This window comes from Dipodomys merriami, unplaced genomic scaffold (genome assembly GCF_024711535.1).
Source record: "Dipodomys merriami isolate MVZ:Mamm:240054 unplaced genomic scaffold, mDipMer1.0.p SCAF_1, whole genome shotgun sequence".
In the NCBI taxonomy this organism is placed as follows: Eukaryota; Metazoa; Chordata; class Mammalia; order Rodentia; family Heteromyidae; genus Dipodomys; species Dipodomys merriami.
This window is the reverse complement of record NW_027202270.1, coordinates 136,158,946-136,178,323: the sequence shown is the minus strand read 5'-3', so window position 1 is coordinate 136,178,323 and position 19,378 is coordinate 136,158,946. Positions and strand designations below refer to the sequence as shown.

Here is a 19,378-nt window from a genome sequence, read left to right as displayed (position 1 = left end):
TGTTGGGTGTGTTGTAAATTACTATAGCCCCTGTGGAAAACCTGGACAATGGAATTCCTATGGGACCTATCATGCCATTTCTGGGTACATATCCAACACAATTGAAATCAGGGCGTGGCAGAGTTGCCTGCCTTCCCACACCCACTACAGCATGACTCACAATAGCCAAGGCATAGAAACAACCCGAGCATCCACCACCAGGTGAATGGATACAGAAAATGTGTGTATACATAGTGGAATAGTAAACAGCCTTAATACTGTAATTGGGCACGACAAACAAAATTGGGCTGGAGTTCTTGTAGAGCATGAACAAGGCCCAAGGTTCACTCCCTAGCAGTATAAGAAAAGAAATTCTTGACATTTGAGACAACGTGGATGAACCTAGAGGGCATTGTGCAAAGTGAAATAACCTAAATAGAGAAAGACAAGCATCACCAAATCTCACGTAAGGATTCTAAGAATGTCAAAGTTACCTACATGGAGATTACAGAATGCTGGTTTCCATGGGATAGGGTAGATAGGGAAGGGGAGATGCTGGCCCGTGGAAGGTTCTGTTATCTGGGATGGAACATACTGTATTGTAGTACTTGCTAGGCAAGTTCCTGAGCCATGTCCTGAGCCCTTTTGTTTTTACTAATGCTTCATCCCCAGTAGCTGGAATTACATGTGTGCACTACCATGCCCAGCCTTAAAGTAAAAATATTTCAAAGCACATCTTATAATGTTCTCTTTGCTTAGAGGATGGTGAACTGCCCAGCTGGGGTTCCCCTCTCAGCCCCTGCCTCGGCTCTCTGAGTTTGATGAGTTCCCTCCCTCCCTCCCTCCTTCCCTCGTTCCTTCGTTCCTTCGTTCCTTCGTTCCTTCCTTCGTTCCTTCCTTCCTTCCTTCCCTCCCTCCTTCCCTCCTTCCCTCTTTCCCTCTTTCCCTCTTTCCTTCTTTCCTTCTTTCCTTCTTTCTTTCTTAGTTCTGGCGCTTGAACTCAAGGGCCTGGGCCCTGTCCCTGAGCTTCTTTTGCTCAAGGCTAGCACTCTACCATTTGAGCCACAGAGCCACTTCCAGCTTTTTCTGCTTATGTGGTACTGAGGAATTGAACCCAGGGCTTCATGCACTCTACTACTTAGCCACCTTCCCAGATTGATGAATCTCTTCTTGCACACTGCTGCTCTCTCCTGCACCTGTATGCATGTGTTTGAAATCATGAAGTGTGGAAGTGACGCTAGAGCTCAAGCCTTCTTTAGCCTTCCTCGAGGTAATACTGGACTGTTTATACATTCCTGATTGTCTTGGCCTTCACTCAGGCTTTGGCTGAGGAATAATTGTCCTGTGTTTATGTGTAGTAGCTACAGATTATCCATTTATTTGCCAGTGGGATTACAATATTTGTTTGATCCTTTTTTTTTTCAGGTTAGAAACATTCTCAAACATGTCTTATTGTATATATGTGTGGTTAGAGGATTTATTTTTAGTAGCTGATTTTTTTCTTTTTTGAGGGGGACCTTATACTTCCCTCCCCCCATCCTTTTTTATTTTAATTATTTTTCAGGTGATTTCTCTCTTCCTTTCTTTTTCTTCCTCTTTCTTCTCTCTCCTCTCTTTCTCTCTCTCTCTCTTTCTCTGTCAGTTGTGGGGCTTGACCTCTGGGTCTGGGGGCTGCCCCTCAGCTCTTCAGCTCAAGGCTAGCGCTCTACCACTTGAACCACAGCGCCACTTCCGGTTTTATGGTGATTTATTGGAGATAAGAGCCTCACGGACTTTCCTGCTTGGGCTGGCTTTGAACTTCGATTCTCAGATCTCAGTCTCCTGAGTAGTTAGGATTCCAGATGTAAGCCACTGTGCCTGGCTGCCCCCTCCCTCCCTCCCTCCCTCCCTCCTTCCCTTCCTCCCTTCCTCCCTTCCTCCCTTCCTCCCTTCCTTCCTTCCTTCCTTCCTTCCTTGTCAAAGTTGACCTGTGATCCTTTCACTTACTTTTCCCACATAGCCGGGATTACAAGTGTCCCTTTGTGTCTGGCTTGCTTATTGAGATGAATCTAACTTTTTTCCCTGGAATCCTCATTCTCCCAGTCTCTACCTCTTGAGTAGTTGGGATTATAAGTGTGAACCACTGAATCCAAACATGTTAACTGGATTATATTAAGTTACCAACAGCTGACCACTCCTACCTGAGTACCAGAAGGTCTGGGCGAGGGGGGATCCAGTGGAAATGGGGCCCATTCATAGCCAGGTTGCGCTGGACTCCCAGTCTTTTTCTGCTTCTCTGATTGGTTGGTTCCTGTTCTGGATGGAGCTGTCATTTCTCCAGCCCTCCGCCCTGCCCTCACTCCTCTTTCCCAGAGATGACCTCACCTCTTATTTTCCTTAGAAAAGTGAAATCATTGATGGCAGCTCCTCCTTTCTCTTTTCCATCAAACCTTCTCTGAATCCCCCCACAGGGGTGGATATGTTTTGCAAGCCCCGGAATCTTAGAATGAATGGAGAAGAAAGCTTAGCAGAAGTTTCCGAGACCCACACTGGGAACATTGTCTTTGAGCTGCTCTGAGTTCAGAATCTGTTCTTTGAATTCCTCTGTGGCCGCCAGCCTCCTCTCGCCTCAAATGGTCAGCACGCAGGCCTCTCTTTCCTATTCTCAAGTCCTGCTTTCATTCATCTATCCCACCTCGCTCCTGATAGTCATGCTGGGAGGGTCATTTTATTTCTCCTGCTTTTGAGACCAGCTTGTTTCTCTCATTTTTAGTTTACGATTCTCTTTTGTTGGAATATTTCCTTTTCTCTTTCTTGGTTTACTTTATTTTGTTAGAGTATTTTCTCCAGCAGCTTTTTGAGAATGAATGCATAGGACACATACATGCACACACACACACACACACATTTACACATATACACATTTTGGGGTCATGTGTCAAGAAATGAGTTTTTTCCCCCCTGTCCTATCATTTGATTTATGATTATCAGTTGAAAAAGTTTCTCTTAGCATTTAAAAACAAACAGAAAAACTCTAGAGCTGAGTGCAGTGCTGGTGGCTCACATCTATAATCCTAGCTACTCTGGAGGCTGAGATATGTGGATCATCAAAGCCAGCCTGGGACAGGAAAAATATGTGAAAGTTTTATCTCCAAATAACCACCAAAAAGCCAGAAGTAGAGCTGTGGCTTAAGTGGTAGAACACTAGCTTTGAGCATGAAAGCTCAGGGACAGTCCCCAGGCCCTGAGTTCAAGCCCCATTCTCAAGCCCCATTCTCACTATTCCCAACCCATAGCGGTCAGTACTCTGTTTTGTGTGTAATTTTGACTGTTTTTGGTACATCATGTGAGTGGTGATACCGCCTCTGAGGGAGCCTTTGGGACCTCCACTGTGACTTTGGAAGTCTTCTTAAGATTTTCTTTGAGCCGGCTTCTGGTGGCTCACGCCTGTAATCCTAGCTACCCAAGAGGCTGAGATCTGAGGATCACAGTTCAAAGCCAGACCGGGCAGAAAAGTCCCTGAGACTCTGATCTCTAATAAACTACTAGAAAACTGGAAGTGGTGCTGTGGCTCAAGCTTGCCTTGAGCTGAAGAGCGCAGGGACAGTGCCCAGGCCCAGAGTTCAAGCCCCACGACCGACCAGAAAAAAAAGATTTTCTTTGCACTCTTGGTTTTTGTATCATGACTAGCTTTTCATTTTTCCCCTGGTTAAAAAATGATGCACACCGTTATATATTACAGACTGTGATAGACAATTTGCTCCAGGAAAGTTAGAATGAACTTGTGACTTTAAATGAGCATCATTATTCCACAATACTGTGAATTTCCGGAAATTAAGTAATCACTTAATCACGATCAAAAAAAAAAAAAAAAAAAAGAACCTTGGGGAAGGGAGGGAGGGAGGGGATGGTAGGGGGAAAACAATGGAGGGGGTAACAATGTTCAAGAGGAAGTGGAAGTGTACTCGTTGCCTCACTCATGTAGCTGTAACCCTCTGTATAGTATCTCTACAATAAAAAAAATTAAAAAAAAAAAAAATGATGCACAGAGCCAGGCGCTGGTGGCTCACGTCTGTATAATCCTAGGTACTCAGGAGGCTGAGATCTGAGGAATGAGGTTCAAAGCCAGCCCGGGCAGGAAAGTCTGTGAGACTTTTTTTTTTTTTTTCTCCAATTAACCACCAGAAAATTGGAAGTGGCACTGTGGCTCAAGTGGTAGAGCACTTGCCTTGAGCTGAAGAGCTGAGGGATAGCGCCCAGGCCCAGAGTTCAAGCCCCACAACCAGGGGGGGCGGGGGAGAAAACACAGGAAATCCTGGGTTTAATGGGCTTACTTTTTTTTTTTTTTCTCTTGAGGTACTGGGGCCCAAACCCAGAACATTTTACTTGCTAGACAAGCACTTTGCCACTGAGCTCTATCCTAGCCCTGGGCTTACTCTTCCCTGTAGGTTTGTTTCACAGTTAACTACCATTCATATACTAGTGTACATGCATGTCTTCTAATGAGCACTCAGAGTTAGTTGTAGTGCTGGCGACTCATGCCTGTAATCCTAGTCTGAGATCTAAGGATCACCACTTGAAGTCAGCCTGGGCAGGAAAGTCCAGGAGACTGTTATCTCTAATGAAGCACACACAAAAAAGCTGCAAGTAGAACTGTGGCTCAAGTGGTCTAGTACTAGCTTTGAATAATAAAGCTCAGGGATAGAGCCCTGGGCCTGAGTTCAATCCTTAGGCAGCTCCCCCTCCCCCCAAAAGGATACAACAAAACCAAAAGCCTAGTTATATTTGTAGTTGGTACTTGCACTTTCTTTTTCTTTTCATTGAATTCCAACAAGGTGTAAACACACATTAAACAAGGTGTAAAAAACATTATGGGGGCTAGGAATCTGGCTTAGTGGTAGAGTGCTTGCCTAGCATGCCTGAAGTCCTGGGTTCGATTCCTCAGTACCACATAAACAAAAAAAGCCAGAAGTGGCTCTGTGGCTCAAGTGGTAGAGTGCTAGCCTTGAGCAAAATAAGCTCAGGGACAGTGCCTAGGCCCTGAGTTCAAGCCCCAGAACTGGCCAAAAAAAAAAAAAATCATTTTCCTTCTACAGCGGAGTCAACTGCAGTTCAGAGCATCTGGGCCTTGGTCGAGGCCAAGGAAAGCTGGGGCAGTGGCTGCAGAACCCCAGGGTGCTGTCATCATGGTTTAAGTGGTTGCCTGGCAACTTGGCTGGTATTTGCTGAGTGGCACAGCTTTGTTTTGAGTTCACAGGCGTCATTGCCTGAAAATTACCATGTGTTGGTTTTCCCAGTTAGGGTGCTGATAGCCTTTGGGGTGGTCATTGAAAGAATCAAGTGTTGGAAGGAGATGATACAGTGGATGCTGGTGGCTCAGATCTGTAATCCTAGCTTTTCAGGAAGCTGAGATCTGGAAAGGCTCAAGATTCAAGGCCAGCCGAAGCAGCAAAGTCCTCCAGACTATACCTACAAAATAACCAGAAAAAAAAAAAATCCAGTCTGGAAGTGTGAGGGTCTGAATTCAAATCTCAGTACCAGCAAGATAAAAATTACTTGATATGGGGATTTTGCACCATGACGTCTAGACAAAAAAAAATGAGTACAGGACAAGTCACAGGGTTAGGAAAAGTTAATGGGAAAAAGATGAAGAAAATTACTGCCAGTGTGTCACTACTGTCTAGTGTGAACTGGAGAGCAGGTCAAGGTTAATGAGCATCAGTAGCTGGGAATAGCTCCATCTCCACAGACAAAGGGAGGGCCTTCAGAATGCCTGAGAGCCCCATAAATAACGAAGTGCAGTTGAAGAAAAGAAGAAAGAACAAAGGAGGTGCCCCAGGGGAAATGGTGAGGCCGTGATGGAGGGCCACTCCATCTTGGCTGCTCCTGAAGACGGCAGCGCCACCACAGAGACTGTTGGTAGTGTGAGAGAATGAAAGATCTATTGAGTCACCACAAGGCCTTCTGGGAGCAGGTTCTAGGAATTCTTGACAAACCCAGAGGATTTTATTTTATTTTGTACCGGTCCTGAGGCTTAAACTGGGTGCTGTCTCTGAGCTTTTTTTGTAGCATTCTACCACTTGAGCCATAGCTCCATTTCTGGAGAGAGAGAGAGAGAGAGAGAGAGAGAGAGAGAGAGAGAGAGAGAGAGAGAGAGAGGGAGGGAGGGAGGGAGGGAGGGTGTGTGTGATTAATTATAGAGTCTTATGGGTGTGTGTGTGTGTGTGTGTGTGTGTGTGTGTGATTAATTATAGAGTCTTATGGATGTTTCTGTCCAGGCTGGCCTTGAATTGTGATCCTCAGATCCCAGCCTCCTGAGTAGCTAGGATTCTAGGCATGAGCCACCGGTGCCAGAGGACTTTTCTAACATTTTGTTTCTGTCATTTTTCTGTATGAGGAATAGATGGACAGGTTCTGGGGCACATGGACTGAAGACTTGATCCTGACAAATATAACGCCTTACAGTTGCACTGGCTTCTCATAAGATAAAAAAAGTAGCATTCTTTGCTTTGCATTCTTTTTTTTTGGGGGGGGTCTGGTTGTGGGGCCTGAACTCTGGGCCTGGGCGCTGTCCCTCAGCTCTTCTGCTCAAGGCTAGCGCTCTACCACTTGAGCCACAGTGCCACTTCCGGCTTTTTTCTTTTTTCTTATGTGGTGCTGAGGAATCGAACCCAGGGCCTCAGGCATGCAAGGCAAGTGCTCTACCACTGAGCCACCTTCCCAGCCCTGCTTTGCATTCTTTGCATGGTAAATGATGCATTTATCATTTGAAATAGTAAACATGCACATAAGCAAAAAGAAGAAAATAAAAATCAGCTATAATCTAAATCATTGGGAATTCTTTGGGATTTCATCTTTTAGTTGAAAATATTGTAATAAACAACAATGCAAAGTAAATGCTAAAGTTGGTTCCCTCCCTCCTCCCTCCTCTCTCCATCCTCTCTTCTTCCTCTCTCCCTCCCCTCTTCCCTCTCCCTCTCCCTATCACCCTCCCTCTCTCCCTGCCTCCCTCTCTCCCTGCCTCCCTCCCTCCCTCCCTCCCTTCCCTTCCTTCCCTTCCCTTCCTTCCCTTCCTCCCTTCCTCTCTTTCCCTTTCTCCTTTTCTCCTTTTCTCTTTCTTATTCTTTTTCTGTGCTGGTCCTGGGGCATCTCAGTGTCTGGGCACTGTTGCTGAGCTTTTTCCTCAAGGTTGATGCTTTACCACTTGAGCCATATCTACTTCTAGCATTTTGCTGGTTAATTGGTGATAAGACTCTTGACTTTTATCTGCCCTGGCTGGTTTTGAACTGCGATTCTCTCTTCTCAGCTTCCTGAGCAGTTAGGGTTACCAATGTGAGCCACCAATGCCCAGCTCACCATACATAGGACTTATGAAATAAACACACTTGCATTCAACCTATGGCCCCTCTGGTCACATCCATGTCTGCCTTCAAGTGGTGGGGTGCACTTTCATCTTTGAGTACCCCTACACTGAACTCTCAGAGAATCTTGCTTAATAGTGTGTTCATTTGTTATGCTCAGATTGAACTTGAAAGGGGTTCTGGGAATAAATGAAGGGTCAATGTCAGGGGAACTTTTGGCATGCTGCCCATGTTGATTTAGAGCCATCCTCTGAAGTCCAAATCATTTGCATTCAGATATTGGCTCCAGCACTTGATAGGTTGTACTTGTTCTATGTCCTAATTGTGCATCTGGTTTTTGGCTTTTTTTTTTTTTTTTTAAATTTTGGTCTTTTCAAGCATGAAGATAGTTGCTGTTCCTAGCTCAGAATTGTACATTGCAGTGTGCTTGCAACAGTGTGTATGTATGTATGTATGTATGTATGTATATATGTATGTATGTATGTATGTATGTATGTATTTATTTTTTGGGTCTGGTCGTGGGGCTTGAACTCTGGGCCTGGGCGCTGTCCCTCAGCTCTTCAGCTCAAGGCTAGTTCTCTACCACTTGAGCCACAGCGCCACTTCCGCCTTTTTTTCTTTTTGCTTATGTGGTACTGATGAATCGAACCCAGGGCCTCAGGCATGCAAGGCAAGCGCTCTACCACTGAGCCACCTTCCCAGCCCCCAGTGTGTATGTATTTAGTTAGTGCTTTGTAAAGTGGATGCTAGTTTGATTGTTGTGCCCCCACCCCCCACTCGTGTGTGTGTGTGTGTGTGTGTGTGTGTGTGTGATTACTGGGGCTTGAACTCAGCCTCATGCCCTCACTTGGCTTTTTCACTCAAGACTGATGCTCTAGGGGCTGGGAAGGTGGCTCAGTGGTAGAATGCTTTCCTTGCATGCCTGAGGCCCTGGGTTCGATTTCTCAGCACCACATAAGCAAAAAAAGAAAAAAGCCAGAAGTGGCGCTGTGGCTCAAGTGGTAGAGCGCTAGCCTTGAGCTGAAGAGCTGAGGGACAGCGCCCAGGCCCAGAGTTCAGGGCCCACGACCCGACCCCCCCCCAAAAAAAAAAAAAAAAAAAAAAAAGACGTGCTCTACCACTTGAGCTCTGCTTTCACTGCTGTCTCATTGCTGGTCTGTTAGAGATCAGTATCTCACAGGCTTTTCTGTCTGTACTGGTTTTGAACCTCAATCCTTAGATCTCAGCTGCCTAACTAGCTAGGATTGCAGAAACAAACCACCAGCCCCTGACAGCCCTTTCATTCTTGTAAAAAATAGCCCTGGCACTTTTCAGTGGATGTCCTTAGGAAGCGCACTGTAGAATTGAATTGTTTTCCCCTCAAAATAAAGTGGTACTTTCTCTGCACTTAGGGTTTAGGGAGTCATTGGGTGTGGGAAGGGTGGGGAAGGTCCTCAGTACGTCTCACAGGCTGTGGTGTGTCTGTGGCTTAATCAACAGCCTTTCCCTTTTGTTAGAATGACCCAGAGGGCAGAGTGACACTACTGCCTCAAGCTAGCTTAGATTCCTCTTCATCCAGAGGATAAATAAATTAATTATTTGTAGAATTGGCTTAGTAGGTAAAATCCTTAACAGTGATTCATAAGAGAGAGAAGGAAAGGAGGGTTTTGTATAATAAACACTGAGGAGGAAGGGGGGTGAAAGATCTTTGAACTGTTTAATGATTTGTATACCTTTGCATATTTTGAGGAAGTATGTTTAATGTTTAATATGATAAAATAGAATGAGCTGTTGACCCCAGACTTATTTTTCACTTTCTCCTCCAACACTGTACTTTAAAAATTTTTGAGTGTCTGAGTTAGAGGATTTTACAGTATACATCCATTAATTCAACACACAGGTGTGTGTGTGTGTGTGTGTGTGCGTGCATACACGTGTGTGCACATGCGCACGTGCTACTGGGGATTGAAATCATGGTTGTTCACATCTGGGCAAACATTGTATGATTGAACTACATTCCCAGCCTCAACATATAGATTCTAGCATTGAAACACTTTTCTGCCAGGTGTGTTGATGTATGTCTGCACTTATTTGTGAGGCACTGTGCTAAGAGGCTTATGATTTGGAGGCCATACATAGAAAGATCCTGTTTCAAAAGCCCAAAACAAAACCAAAATAGTGTGAAATACATATATATATATATATATATATACATATATATATACACACACACCCACACCCACATGTATTTATCTGTATAATATATATGTGTGTATTTATGCAGAGATTTATTACCTTCTAGATGTCATATAGTATATCTTGTTATACATTATATAACTAATATATAATGCATAACATATTGTACATTATATATATATGCTTTTGCATAGCTCATTGGTCAGGAAACTGCCCATTCATTTGACATGTTTGCCTGGGTTTCTTCTGTTACTGATTGTTGTGGGGTAGAAGTCAATTCTTGAGTGGGTCATATGCATATGCATAAAATCAGTATTTTCTAAAGAGTTGTGGAGTAGGAATTACCTTTAAAGACTTCACTTTTTTTTTTTTAAAGCAAGGTTCTGGAGATTCAAGCCTGTGAGCTACTTAGGAGACTGAGATCTGATCAAAGTTTAAAGCCAGCTGGGCGCTGGTGGCTCACGCCTGTAATCCTAGCTATTCAGGAGGCTGAGATCTGAGGATCGCGGTTCAAAGCCAGCCCGGGCAGGAGAGACCGTGAGACTCCTATCTCCAATAAACCACCAGAAAACCGGAAGTGGCGCTGTAGCTCAAGTGGTAGAGCGCTCGCCTTGAGCTGAAGAGCTGAGGGACAGCGCCCAGGCCCAGAGTTCAAGCCCCACAACCGACAAAAAAAAAAAAAAAAAAAGTTTAAAGCCAGCCTAGGTAGAAAAGTCTGTGAGACTTACCTCCAGTTAGCCATAAAAAGCCAGAAATGGAGCTGTGGCTCAAGTGGCGGAGTGCCAGCCTTGACTGAAAAATCTTAGGGACAGTACCCAGGCCCCAAGTGTTTTCCCCAGTACTGGAATTGTTTTTTTCTTGATGAAGAGTGTTTTCTATTGAAAGCAGTCGTTAATTTCCAAGGTGTTAGGGGGCTTCAAAAAGTTTCAAAACTTAAGGGCAGAGGTATAGCTTAGTGGTAGAGCATAACTGGGTATATGTGAAGGAGGCCCTGGGTTCAAGTCCAGAAAATTTCCCCCTCCCCCCAAAAACCCCACTAAAACAAGAATAACAGCAATAATAATAGCAGGAAAGAAAAAAAAAAAAAGAAAAACCAAGATGGCACAAGTAGGAGAAATTATCTCATAGAAAGAATTTGTTGGGAAATAAATAAATAATGGCTCATCAAGTTAGTTGGCTTTTACTTTCACTTCCTAAGTGGTGTTAGCTAAGCTGTGAGTGTTTCCAGTAAATGGCAACATTTGTTTGACCAGCCAAACAACTAAATAAAAGTTCTGTAGAACACCCTGGCAGGTTGAAAGTTAAAGCATGCAATAATACCCAGAGTCCTAGCTTATATCCACTTAATTTCCTGAATTTTCTGAGGTAGCTTTCCTCTCTTTGCTAGTGTGGAAAGGCAGGGGTGCCTTTGGACCTCCGCCAGCAGCTCCATGAAGAACACGAATAGGTCATAGGGCAAAATGCTGGTTATGATTCAAAAAGAAGGCGTAGTTATTTTGTTCTTCATGAACTAAGGAAACACTTACCAGAAAAGCAATCCTTGTTTGGGCAGGCTGTCTTTGGTTGCTGTTGTTTTTCTGTTTTCCAGAACAGAGCTGCAGAATTACTAATGGCCACTTGCCTTGTTTTCACTTTCAGTTCATTTCTTTGGCTGAGATGGACTTGAGCTAACCTCCATTGCATCTGAGGATGGCCTCTGCTCCTGAGATTCCCACGGAGGAGCAGGTTTCCCTGGGCATCGATGACCTCCAGATTTCTCTGCAAGGTAATTTCAGTCTGAGGTCACACCCAGAGACTGTGGCACACTTACCCCTCTCCTCACAAAGTTCTGTTGGTTTCTGTCTCTCTGATGGTCTGTAAAATATGTGTGCATTTTTCTAAGTGCACAGTGCACAGTTCATAAATGTCTTTCTTGTTCACTTCTCTAGGAAAGGAAGGAATCCTGGAAGGAATTTGGTATTTCTTGTTTCTTGCTGTGAATACCTATGGTTTATGTGCATTGAAAATTAATTGACTATACTTTGGTTGGCATTGTTTCCAGTTACTTTTTATCTTGTATTAATTGTTATTATTATTATTATTATTTTGTTGGTCATGCGGCCTGAACTCTGGGCCTGGGTGCTGTCCCTGAGCTCTTCAGCTCAAGGCTCACACTCTACCACTTGAGCCACAGCGCCACTTTCAGCTTTTTCTGCTTATGTGGTGCTGAGGACTTGAACCCAGGGACCCATGTATGCAAGGCAAGCACTCTACCACTGAGCCAACTTCCCAGCCCATTGCATAAGTTATTTTAAATGCTTGCCTTTATGTTGCTCTAACAGTTAGAAAATGATATTTCAGAGGCATGAATTATATGTATAGATGCAAAGGTAGTATCTGGAGCACACGCACACGTGTGTGTGTGTGGTCCTATTTGTGTTGTATTTTGAAAATTTGATAGCCTGAAGCAAATCTTATGAGTTGTATAAACTTGGCTAGTATAGAGCAAGGCTATTACATTATCCTCAAAAACACATAAGAAACTATACATTTTCAACAATCAGGTTATTATTTAAAAGCCATAGATTTTTGGGCTGGGAAGGTAGCTCAGTGGTAGAGCACTTGCCTTGCATGCATGAGGCCCTGGGTTCAACTCCTCAGCACCACATAAGCAAAAAGAAGAAAGCCAGAAGTGGCGCTGTGGCTCAAGTGGTAGAGCGCTAGCCTTGAGCTGAAGAGCTGAGGGACAGCCCCCAGGCCCAGAGTTCAGGTCCCACGACCAGACCAAAAAAAAAAAAAAAAAAGTCATAGATTTTTTTTTTGTCATTTCTGAAAGATTCTAAGATGACATACTGATCTTTTTCTTTTTGTTGTAAATTATATTTTGAATCATTAGCTTTTTTTCTGTGGGATTTAGATAGAAATGTATAGCTATTGGAATAGACTAACTATACCAGGTTTTTAAAAGTAAATATTAGTGTGTGTGTGTGTGTGTGTGTGTGTGTGTGTATGTGCATGTGCATGTGCACATGCATGTATGTGCATATGTGTATGTATATACCAGTACTGGGGCTTGAACTCAGGGCCTCATGCTCTTGGTTGGCTTTTTCACCCAAGGCTAGCGCTCTTCCACTCTGCCTTGGCTCATTTCCTTCTTTTTGCTGTTTAATTGGAGATAAGAGTGTCTGTCCAGATTGTCTCTGAACTGTAGTCCTCATATCTCAGCCTTTGGAGTAACTAGGATTACAGGCATGTGTCATCAATGCCTGGCTAAATATCATAACATTGTAATTTTTTTTGGGGGGGGTCTGGTCGTGGGGCCTGAACTCTGGGCCTGGGCACTGTCCCTCAGCTCTTCAGCTCAAGGCTAGCACTCTACCACTTGAGCCACAGCACCACTTCTGGCTTTTTTCTTTTTGCTTATGTGGTGCTGAGGAATCGAACCCAGGGCCTCAGGCATACAAGGCAAGTGCTCTACCACTGAGCCAACTTCCCAGCCCAACATTGTAATTTTTATAGAGTAAGAAACATCTAAATTGTTGGGAGGTAATCCATGATGTTTCAGTAAGTTCTTTTAATGATATAAAAATTGTAAGTGATTGGAACCATACTTGCATTGTGATGAAAAGATCAGCATGTTTGTGTTTCTGTGACATTTTGGCTACCGTAGTCAGGCAAATTTGATTACTAATGCTTGCTCTGCTGCTTGGGAGTTCTTGAGTTTAGATGGGAGACTTTATCTTTTTGAGTCTTAGTTTCCTTGTTTGTGTAACACAGATGATTTCTGCAGCTCTATTGAAAATGGCTAGTGATGCAGAACCAAGTGCTTGGCACAGATCCTGTCAATTCAGAATACTTAGTACATGTCTTTTTAATATATTTATATATTTACCATGAGAATCTTTACCATCAGTCAGGGTCCAGACCTCATTGAATATTTAGGGGAACATTGTGAACCACAAGTCTTGTTCTTGCTGGTTTTTGTTTGGCCATTTCTCTTCACTGGCTTCCCACATTAATGGACTGAAGTCTCAACTCGAGGTGTGGTGCACAGACTTTTTCTCACCTGCCCTTGTGTATGCCCTCTGCTCATTCCCACATCCCGTGGGTACTATGTGCCAGCTCCACATTGCCCTAAGAGGCCATAATCCTCCCTGCCTGTGTGCTTTCATTGTATTTGTCTCCAGTAGCTCCCCCAGACTGGTCCTGCAACACTGGAAGGAATTTAGTTCCTGTAGCTTTCATCCACCTCAAAGTTAGCCAGCCTCAGCCTCCCCCAGAAGCTTTGTCTACTTTGCTTGCTTGCTTGTTTATTTTTATTTTTTAGTGCTGATCCTGGGGTTTAAACTCTGGGCCTTATGCTCTCATTTAGCTTCTTAGATCACGGCTGGTGTTCTAACATTTGAGCCACAGCTCTATTTCCAACATTTATTTTTGGCAATAGTAGGGCTTGAACTCAGGGCCTGGGTGCTGTCCTTGAGCTCTTTTGCTCGATAGCACACTACCACTTTGGGCCACAGTGCCATTTTCAATTTTTGAGTAGTTAATTGGAGATAAGAGTCTCACAGGGTCTTTTCTGCCCTGGTTGGCTTTGAACTGTGATCCCCACATCTTAGCCTCCTGAGTAGCTAGGGTTATAGGTGAGAAACTTGGATTATTTCCAGCTTTTTTTTGCTGGCTAATTGGAGATAAGAGTCTTAGATTTTTCTGTCCAGGCTAGGTTTGAACTGTGATCCTCAGATCTCAGCTTCCTGAATAGTTAGGATTACAACCATTGAGCCATTGGTACCTGGTATTAGTGGACTTTTAGTCAAAGAATGAAGAACAGAGAAAGGAGAGGAGAAAAAAATGAAAGGGTTTGTATATATTTCTGAAGGTAACTTTAGTTTCAAGGGAAGATTAGTTGTTTGGGGGAAAAAAAAACCCAACCCTGATAGATGATATTGTTTTCATTAAGGACTATTAACTGAAGTTCTTGGCCATAGTCTGAGAATTAGGTTTTATTCACTATGTAAGCAGACTTTTATTTCCCCAAATTCTCATGTGCTTACTTCTCCTTGGTGTAACATGAGAAAGGAGAGTTTATATCACAGGAAGGGCTCAGAATCATTGTTAATTTTAAGTAAGCTCTTATTTTTGTTTTAATTTCTGAATCTTTCTAAGAGGCAAATAGAGACATAATGCCCTAATTAAATTATAAAGCTTACTTTATTTGGGCAAAAACTTCATTAGGTCTATATCCTGACTCAGAACAGTACCCTCAAGAAAAAAATAAAAGAAAGAATCTGAAATGATATGGACTGTTCTATCATTGTGAAAACAGATGCCCCAGGTGCAGAGACTGAGATAAATTAGACCTGAAAATCAGGCATGATTTGCTGAAGCCTATAGAGTAGAATAACAGGCAAATGCCATCTTCATGGTGGGAGTGGTTCTCGAGAAAATATCTTTATGAAGGGCTGTGAGGTAATATGCCCCTGCCACAGTAGATTTTTATATTTGCTCTGTCTAGTAGAGAGAATAATGTTAGGAAGTTTGGATGGTTAGGAAAAGAAAGAAATGATTTGTGTGAATTTGAGTGTACTGATAGAAGAAAGAGAATTGAAAGTATTTTGTATTACTCTGAATGATACACCTCTCAAATAAATTTAAGATGTAGAATTCAGGCCGTGAAAAAGTGTCTCTTGTAGAATCTTTCTATTTGGGTTTCTTACTTGGCATAGGAAGAAATGGTTCTTTCCCTTTTATCCTCAGGAAATAGTAACTGTATATATTTTTGTCTGAAACAGCATTCCTTTTAAGCTTTTTATGGGGGTTGGGGAAGGTACATCCAGGGAATAATTTTTTTCAGGGACTAAGAAAACAATAAGAGGTGAAATTGGGTGTGTCTCACAGAATCTTATAATGGAAAGGGAAAGGGATATTTTCTTTTCCATTTAATATCAGCTGAGAGCAAAATAGGAATCCCTTCAGAAGTGTTGTTTTTTGTTTTGGTTGGTCGTGGGGCTTGAACTCTGGGCCTAGGCGCTGTCCCTCAGCTCTTCAGCTCAAGGCTAGTGCTCTACCACTTGAGCCACTGTGCCACCTCCGGTTTTCTGAGTGGTTTATTGGAGATAAGAGTCTTACGGACTTTCCTGCCCAGGGTGGCTTTGAACCACGATACTCAGATCTCTGCCTCCTGAGTAGCTAGGATTACAGATGTGAGCCACTGACGCCTGGCTTAGAAGTGTTCTTGAGACAAGGATCTTTCAAGGAGTTGACTTCCAGCCCAGGAGTTGGGGATTTTTGCTCTTAGGCAGTACATAGCTGTTGGATGTTGAAAACAGGACTTATGCCGAGCGCTGGTGGCTCATGCCTATAATCCTAGCTACTCAAGAGGCTGAGACCTGAGGAGTGAGGTTCAAACCTACTCTGGACAGGAAAGTCTGTGAGACGCTTACCTCCAATAAACCACTCAGAAAACCGTAAGTGGCGCTGTGGCTCCAATGGTAGAGTGCTCACCTTGAGCTGAAGAGATGAGGGACAGCGCTCAGGCCCAGAGTTCAAGCTCCATGACTGACAAAAAAAAAAAAAAAAGAAAACAGTAATTATGTGTGGAGGAGAAGGGTGAGAAAGAGATCCTAAAATATTATTTTTGTCAATGTGCTTCAATTAAACTATTTACAAACAAACTTTGAGAAGTTTCTATCCTCTGGAAAATGAAAAGCATGACAGGTAGATAGAAATCCATTTTGAAAATGAGTTAGATTGGCCATGAAGGCTGACCCATTGTGAAAATTTTGGTTTGGGTACTGGATATTAATTAATCAGTGAGACAGAGTTTTAACTACAGCCTACACTGGCCTGGAACTCACTATGTATCCCAGTTTGGCCTTGAATTTAAGATTTTCTGCCTCTGCCTCCTAAGTGCTGGGATTATAGACATGAGCCACCGTGCCCAGGTTGGTACTGGCCCTCCAGTATGCTAAACACAAGCTCTGCCACTGAGCTACCTCCCAGTCCCTCATCTTGAGAAATTCAAATTGAATGGGAGGCAAGTTTGAACTGTTCTGGACCTTTTTCTTTGTTATTTTTAGATTTAATTTTTTTTTTTTTTTTGGGTCCAGTCGTGAGGCCTGATCTCTGGGCCTGGGCGCTGTCCCTCAGCTCTTCAGCTCAAGGCTAGCACTCTACCACTTGAGCCACAGCACCACTTCTGGCTTTTTTCTTTTTTGCTTATATGGTGCTGAGGAATCGAACCCAGGGCTTCAGGCATGCAAGGCAAGCGCTCTACCACTGAGCCAACATCCCAGCCCTAGATTTAAATTTTTTCTTTAAAAAAATTTTTAAATTGTCTCACAAAAGTGATCTAGAGGTAGGTACAGTTCCATAAGTCAGGTAAAGAGTACATTTCTTTTTGGAGAGTGTTTCACCCTTTCCCTCCTGTCCCCACCCATAAATTGTATTGTTTATTTTCAACATGGTGTCTAATGAGTACCATGGCTACATTTGTTCCCCCTTTGTCCCTCCATTTCTGTATCCCCATACCCCTCTCAAAGACCGATTAAGGAACAAAAAGACAAAAAGAAAATAAAAACAGCAACAAAGAAAAAAAACCCAATTATTTCCATTTCCTGGAGTTCATTTCAATAAGTGTTTTGTACGATCAGAGGCACATAAACATTGTACCTTTGTGTTCCTCTCCTAAAAGTGTCCTCCTCTTGTCTCACTGAGTGTGAATGCCTAGAGTCCTGTATAATTTATCACGTCCTGGTGTATTTTAGATCTAGCTTCCTCATATGAGAGAAAACATACGCCATTTGTCTCTCTTGAGTTTGACTTTACCTCACTTAACATGATTTGCTCTAAACAGGTCCATCATTAAGTTTTTTAAGTCATGAAAGCACTCAATTTATAGAAGTAAATTATTATTTCTTTTCCTAAATGATGTAGGCCCATGCTTTAGCACAGCTGCATCTAGCTGCAGAGTGCTCCTTTATTAGACTGGAAGTAGGAAGGAATGTGTGTTGTGTTACCTGTGCTGCCACATGAGGAGTTAACTTCCATGCAGACCTGCCATGACCCCAGTGAATGGTTAACCACCTGCATGGACCTGTATAAAAGCATGCTCAGTCCAGACATGGCTTCATTTCTAACAATGCCTTCTATGTTTTATTTAGTGCCATCTATTATCATCTAGATGACATATTGTAAAAGATTCACAACCCCTCTGTGTAGGTAGCAGTAGTTGGCAGGGCTCTGTGGTGAGAGGTGAGCTTTGTGGTGGGGTTATTATCCATTTCAGTCCATTCATTATTTACTGAGTATCCTGAAGGAAGACTTCCAATTTATTTCTTATTTTTAGAAGCATTAAAAATTATTCATGTTCAGGACTCATAATTATAGCTAGATAGGAGGAATAAATGTCAGGAGACTATAGTGCAAACAACTACAAGTTAATGATGACACATTGTATTTCCATCTTGGCTTTTTTTTTTGTTGGTCATGGGGCTTGAACTCTGGGCTTGGGCGCTGTCCATGCGCTCTTCAGCTCAAGGTGAGCACTCTACCGCTTGAGCCACAGTGCCACTTCTGGTTTTTGACTGGTTTATTGGAGGGTTATTGGACTTTCCTGCCCGGGCTGGCTTTGAACTGTGATCCTCAGATCTCAGCCTCCTCAGTAGCTAGGATTACAGGTGTGAGCCACCAGTGCCCCACTCCATCTTGTTTTTTTTTTTTTTTTTTTTAAATAGTTTTTAATTAAATATTTTTAACCAGTCTTGGGACTTGGTCTCGGGGCCTAGGAGCTGTCCCTGAGCTTTCGTAGTCAAGGTTAGTGCTTTACCACTTTGAGCCACAGTTCCATTTCAGCTTTTTGGTAGTTAATTGGAAATAAGAGTCTCACAGACATTCTTGCCTGGGATGGCATTGAACCACAATCCCCAGATCGCAGCTTCCTGAGTAGTTAGGATTACAGTTGTGAGCCACTGGCACCCAGCTTCCAGTTTTGCTTTTTGAGATAGGGTCTTGCTATATTATATAGCTTAAGCTGGTTGGCCTTTTTTTTTTTTTTCTGGTGCTGGTACATGTATATGAGCTTGAACTCCGGGCCTGCATACTGACCATTGGTTTTTGTTTTTGTTTTTTTGTTGTTGTGTTTTAGTTCAGGGCTGGTGCTCTACTTCTTATACCATGGCTACACTTCTGCTTTTTGGTGGTTAATTGGAGATAAGAATCCCATAGACTTTCCTATTCAACCTTACTTCAAACTGTGATCCTCTGATTTTAGGCTTCTGAGTAGCCAGGATTACAGATGGGAGTTACCTGCAGATGGCCCTAAACTAACAAATTCTCCTGCCTCAGCCTCACAAATGCTGGGATTACAAGCATGCTTCACTACTCATGGCTTAGATATTTGTGAAAAATGTATAGAGGTAGATGTTATGTACTCTTATCACAACTGTGAAATATTACATTGATAATTACCTAGCTTTAACCATTTCATAATGTATCTGTACTTCAGAACCTCATGTTACAGTGGAAACAGTGGGTCATACCTGTAATCCTAGACAGTCAAGAGATGGAGATTTTCATGACCAGCATTTGAGGCCAGCGTAGACAAGAAGTTCATGGTACCTCATCTCTCAGTGGTACATGCCTGTCATCTCAGCTCTGGTAGGAAGTGTGGATTAGGAGGATTGCAGTCTAGGCTGGCCTGGGCAGAAAGCAAGACTCTATGTCAAAAATAACCAGAGCAAACGGGGCAAAAAAAAGGCATGAGCCGGGCGCTGGTGGCTCACGCCTGTAATACTAGCTACTCAGGAGGCTGAGATCTGAGGATTGCGGTTCAAAGCCAGCCCGGACAGGAGAGACCGTGAGACTCCTATCTCCAATAAACCACCAGAAAACCGGAAGTGGCGCTGTAG

At 43.1% G+C, this 19,378-nt stretch overlaps 1 protein-coding gene across 6 annotated transcripts in view; it reads left to right on the top strand.

The window, feature by feature from the left end:
- Syne2 (spectrin repeat containing nuclear envelope protein 2) overlaps positions 1 to 19,378 on the top strand; it is a 310,222-nt gene that overhangs the window by 38,166 nt on the left and 252,678 nt on the right. For 5 of the 6 annotated variants that reach the window (XM_070032030.1, XM_070032022.1, XM_070032015.1 and 2 more), the window contains exon 2: positions 11,133 to 11,259. In XM_070032030.1, the coding sequence (XP_069888131.1) occupies positions 11,184 to 11,259 (76 nt within the window). In that variant the 5' untranslated portion in view covers positions 11,133 to 11,183. Of the gene's footprint in view, positions 1 to 11,029; positions 11,260 to 19,378 lie in introns of those variants that run through there. The other variant, XM_070032007.1, reaches the window with a different exon arrangement.